This window comes from Asterias rubens, unplaced genomic scaffold, assembly GCF_902459465.1.
Source record: "Asterias rubens unplaced genomic scaffold, eAstRub1.3, whole genome shotgun sequence".
Lineage (NCBI taxonomy): Eukaryota > Metazoa > Echinodermata > Asteroidea > Forcipulatida > Asteriidae > Asterias > Asterias rubens.
The window spans coordinates 240,696-246,570 of NW_022985706.1; the positions used below are offsets into that span (position 1 = coordinate 240,696).

At 44.4% G+C, this 5,875-nt stretch overlaps 1 protein-coding gene across 1 annotated transcript; it reads right to left on the reverse strand.

The window, feature by feature from the left end:
• LOC117305871 (UDP-glucuronosyltransferase 2C1-like) lies at positions 1-4,196 on the reverse strand. The gene is made up of 5 exons (XM_033790756.1): positions 4,094-4,196; positions 2,536-3,317; positions 1,771-1,993; positions 870-1,092; positions 1-250 (listed from the first exon to the last, which is right to left on the reverse strand). The coding sequence occupies exons 1-5, from the start codon at positions 4,194-4,196 to the stop codon at positions 1-3; spliced, it is 1,581 nt and encodes a 526-aa protein (XP_033646647.1).
• Positions 4,197-5,875: the final 1,679 nt, after the last annotated feature.

Here is a 5,875-nt window from a genome sequence, read left to right on the forward strand (position 1 = left end):
TTACGACAGTTCTTTCGAAATCGTAGTGCACCACCACCACAACGACAACGCTAGCACCAAACAGACAGCAATAAGTGTCCCAGCTATATCCAACAGATTCAACTGAACCCATGTCATGTTACCACGGTTTGACTGCAGGTGTTCATGCCCATGCGTCATCACGTGCTCGATCCAGAAGGCTGCCCTCTCTAGAGGGCGCAATGGCGGGCTCCTGTATATTGCCGAGGTCCGTTCGGCATTTTTCTTGTAGCTGCAAGTTTAAATTTGAAAGAAAAGGGAAGATTTGATTGGAACCTCAGCCTGCTTGTGTTAACTCTCAGCGACTGGGACAAGTTTAACCAAGCCTCATATTCATTTGTTTTACACACCCCTCTCCTGGCAAGTCCTTTGTTTAGTTTGTGTGTGCCAAGACTGGGCAATGATAAAGACAGGTGTATGTACCTGCTACTCAGATCCATTGATTCCATTGGATGATATCATTGGATAAACATGCAGTGACATGAGCTTACCATGAATTTGACTGCGTATCTCTATGTGAAATGAAAGTAGGTCAAATGTGATTGTGCACGCCGGCTGGCCGGCCGGTATCTGGCGTTATTCACGAGCCTCGAAGTGTGACATCAGATGTTCAGGCTAGTGTGTGCCGTTCTTACTGGATACTTTTAGCAATGGAACAATGCTACCCCACAAGGCTTGCCTTTATAACAGAGTGGTACCCCACATAGAATTTCTTCAGGAGACCCGATTATAAGCCTGTAAAGCACACCATCATGTTACCCATATAAAGCTGGTTACCAGTCGAAACCTGGACAGTTTTCCTGGTAAGTCTGATGCTGCCACCTAGAGTTCTGAAGTCTCCAAATATTTACCTTGGGTTTGTAGCCACCTTCATGATTTTCTCGTACAGCGTATCGGTCGTAACCTCCAGGATGCCTCCGAAATGCTCTGCCATACCGCGACTGCGCAGACGGAGCATGTTGTCCAGCTGGTCAGCAAATAGTGGTATGCCAACCACTGGTACCCCGTGGTAGATTGCCTCGTAGGCCCCGTTCGCCCCACCGTGGTAGACGAACATTTTGGTCTTGTTGTGTCCTTTGGGAGAGAGAAATAGAAAGGGTGTATTATAACAGTTTCATATCTTCTTCTTCTTCTTTCTTCCCCTAGTGCAGCCTTCATAATTGAAGATAGTCTGCCTGCCAGACACACCGACCGGGGCAAACCCCTTCTCTTTTGCGATAAGAGTGTGTACTGGGGTCATTTACGGGACCTACAGCTTTTACGTCCCATCCGAAGGAGAAAAAAAAGCAGTGGTTAAAAGTGTCTTGCTTAAGGACACGTGTCACGATTCCCGAACCAACACTCCCTGGAACAGGTCAGAGCTTGAGTTCGGTGGCGGTGCTCTTAACCGCTCAGCCACGAAACCTCCATTGTTGCTTTGTTGTTGCTTTGAAAACTCATGCAATTTTTTAAGTTAATTATTAGTCTATTATAAAGTGTATTCCACACCTGTATCGTTGCGTTACACGCTGCTAAAACACATAGGATTCGAACTGCCTCAGGTACTGGCCAATCCCGGAGGTCTAGTTGGTGAGAAACTGGTCTAATGTTGCAAAGGTCTTGGGTTCAAATCACAACCGAGTAGTCTGCATGTGATTTTGTTCACAGGACTCGGGAAAATACTGAGTATACGGTGCTTTACACATATCGGTGTATGGGTAAACAACAATTAACATTCATACCTTTTTTGTTTCACTGTGCAGTAAAACTTACCCAATAGGTCATTCTGCGGGATCCATTCAGACAAGAGCGTGTTGTTACCAAGTGTAGCTGGTTGCCGTTCGACCATGTACTTCCAAGCGACTCGAAAGGGTAGTCTCGCCAGGGCACCAGCGATCATGTCGGCCATTTTGTCGTCCATGTGGTTGACGAGGGTACTGAAAGAAAACACAAGCACGCCCTCATCGCCAGATCCCTGCATGAATGCTTCAAGTTCCTTGGAAAGAAAGTGGAAACATTAAACATGGCGCAAAAACATTTCAAGATTTGAGACTCGATGTCATCATATCCGCCTTCTTTTAGGTAAATTAACCGCTGAGTGCAACAACGGACACGCGCGGATTGTGTACGCACGACGCACTGCATTGACCAATGAACAACCTCCTTTTGATTTATGGGAGAGGGTGCCCTCTACTCATTGAAATCACAGAGCAGTATATTGGGAGAGTTACGACAACTTGCGATTAGAAGCGATTATTTCGTTCCCCAAGAAACGCATGGGCGAACACGGGGTGCCAGACTAGTCTGCCCATTGGGTTGTGCTGCATTTGGAGATAAGATGGCATCATTGATCTCCATTATATCAGTATAATGGAGATCAATGGATGGCATCCAGCAACCATGTGACCAAAGAAAAATGTCGCAACTCTCTATTAATACACAGCTCTGTGAAATCACTGGTTTTCTAAAACCAGTACCTGTATTTATCGTTGCGGATAAAGGCAGGGGACCAGTCTACAACATTGTCACGTTATTTACCTGGGAAAGAGGTTGAGCTTCTCTTGTCGACACCCCTCCGCAGAGCACGATGTTCGGCTGCAGGGGTCGAGGGTACTCAAACAGAAAGTCCTGATTTACAACGTAAAGAGAGGCACCTGCCATGATCTCGCGGTTGGACAAGCTCGACCGATTCCCCCACGTATCTCTGATCACGTCTAAATTCTTCAGACTAATGTAATCGTATATGAGCAGTGAGAGGCAGTGCATGAGGAAGTTCTTCACCCGTTGAAGGAACGGCATGGAGTCCGTGTAGTGCGTCATGAACTCCGGAACGTAACCCAGGGGCGAGGGGCTGTTCGCCCAGCGGGTGTACCGGGTGCCCAGGAAGGTCGAGCTGACCACGTTTACGTAAGGAAGACTCAACATATCGTGAGCGTAAACGGCACACCACGGGGTGAAAGTGTCACATACCACTAGGTCAAAGTTCAGCGCAATCAGGCGTTCTTTGATATCTTTTAACTCTGCGTACCTCTTGTCAGAGGCCTTGTTGTCAAAAATATACTTCCTGAAAGCCGAGATTTCAGGATCGTAAGGCAGGAGACCGAGCCACATCTTCGCGTACCATGTGAAGGACGAGAGCTCACCGGTGAGACTCAACTTTCCGAAAATAGTTTTTATGGCGGTTTGCTCCTCCGCCGTTATTCCGCAGTCGTATAATTCAAAATGGAGAATGTCTCGATGCTTCGTCGTGTCGACGTGTGTCAGCATACACTCACCGATGAGGACTGTTACGTTGTGACCTTTACCGGCCAGTTCTCCACCTTTAAAGATACATGGACATGTTTGGTAATTAATTTTGTCAAAAATATTCTCACTTGGCGTGTCCCAACATCAAATAAAATCAAGCCTGTGAAAATTTGGGCTCAATTGGTCATCGAGTTTGCAGTAATCTTTGCTTAACAGCTTTATGAAATTGGTTCAAGATCAGTTCTGGCCCGGAAGTCTTAAAGGCGCATAACAGCTTATGTTTTTTTTCTTTGTCTTTTTTTCAATTTAACAAAATTTAATTCCATATATACATACATCAAAGTAAACCACTTGGATTAACAAGAAAATAATAAAATAATTCATAGAATAATTTAAAACCGACCTACAAAGATCAAAATGAGGCTGATAAAACAATTACAAAAACCGCAAAACAGCCGCAACAAACAAACATACAAACAAACAAACAAACACACACACAAAAACAAACAAACAATGATGTTGAAGGGAAATCTGAATTTCTCACCTACTAGGCTCAGAGTCTGGTAATGGCTCATGGCAAACATTGAATCCACTACCAGACAAACAAAAAATCCCCCCCCTTCAAAAGAAACCACAGACAAACACACACAAACAAACAAACAATGATGTTGACGGCAAACTTGAACCTCTCACCTATGAGGCTCAGAGTCTGGTAATGGCTCATGGCAAACATTGAATCCACTACCAGACAAACAAACAATCCCACTCCCCCCCCCCCCCCTCAAAAAGAAACCACAGACAAACACACACAGACAAACAATTATGTTGAAGGCTAACTTGAACCTCTCACCTATGAGGCTCAGAGTCTGGTAATGGCTCATGGCAAACATTGAATCCACTACCAGTATGTTCTTGCTGTCTGCGCATGGCATGTTGATGCAGCTCATCACCATGGTAACGAGAAGTAATCGCTGACCCCAAGGCGAAGCATACCCGGATTGACGTCCAGTCATAGCTTTCATTCTTTTACGGGTCTGAAAAATAATTGCAACAAATCTTAACTTTTCAAAAGAAATATGGCATTTTTGACTGCTGAGTCAAAAGCTCGAATTGGGCTCTAACCATCAAGACCCAATTTCATAGAGCTGCTTAGCGGCCGATTTTTGCTTACTGTGGAGTTAACATTTCATAGCGCTGCTAACCGTAAGCACACGAAAAGGCTATATGACTTGATGCCTCTTTTTCGCGTTACCATAGTTAATCGTGTGCGTAGATTGGATCGGCCACTTGCTCAATTTAAATGTGCAAGATTTAAAGCAAATGAGCGAGCAAGGCATGCTGGGGGAATTGGCTCGGTGAGATCGATCACCCCTGGAACGAGGTTGAAATCGACCCTTTTAGACACATTTAGAAGTGGTGGCCGATGAAGAAGCAAGACCTGTACTAGACTGGGCCCCTGCTATTTAGATCCAGCGATTCCATTGATAACAATGATATCATTGGATAAAAATGCAGTGACTAAAAGCTACCGTAGCTGTGTTTGTTTTGATTGGTCTGATGTGGTCACCTCGAACGACCAATCAAAACACAGGTATGGAAAGCTAAGGCCGTGTCCGAAACGGCGACTTCGGCTACAGCTACGGCTAGATCGCGCGCGTCTGCCTATTCTTCAACACTGGTAGACGCGCTGATCTAGACGTAGCTGTAGCCGAAGTCGTCGTTTCGGACACGGCCTTACTTTCAGTTGCATGCATGCTGTGTCCACACGTGTATGTGTTATACAGTACATGCATGTGCATGGACTTAACATGTACATGTAATGTTCGTGTAGAATTTGACTGCGTATCTCTATGTGAAATGAGTGTAGGTCAAAGGTGAATGTACACGCCGACTGCAGGGCCGGTCTCTGGCGTTATTCTCGAGCCTCGAAGTGTGACTTTATATGTTCAGTAATGGGTGCGTTCGTTTAGCTTTCCCAGATCGACCTCATTTTGAAAAACTGTAAATTGCCAATAATAACAATAAAAACAGACACAGAACAATACCACAGATAAGCCATTATTAAAGGCGCTGCTGAACACTATTGGTAATTACTCAAAATAATTGTTGGCATAAAACTTACTTGGTAACGAGTAATGGGGAGAGGTTGGTAGTATACATACCATGTGAGAAACGTTTTCCCCCGTAGTTTTTGAGAGGGAGGTAATTTCTCACTAATATGAGTATTGCATTGGTGGTCTCGAAGTCAAGCATCTGAAAGCACAGAGCTTATGCGAAAAGGGTGTTTATTCTTCCATTCTCTCGCAACCAATTTGGTTCAAATGTTCACTGGTTTGTTTTTTTATGCATAATGGTGAGATACGCCAAGAGAGAAGACTGGTATTTGACAATTACAAAAGGTATCCAGTGTCTTTAAACAAGGTGGTTTAAAGGCAGTGGACACTATTGGTAATTACTCAAAATAATTATTAGCATAAAACCTTACGTGGTGAGTAATGGGGAGAGGTTGGTAGTATAAAACATTGTGAGAAACGGCTCCCTCTGAAGTGGAGTAGTTTTCGAGAAATTAGTAATTTTCCACGAATTTAATTTTGAGACCTCAGATTTAGAACTTGAGGTCTCGAAATCAAGC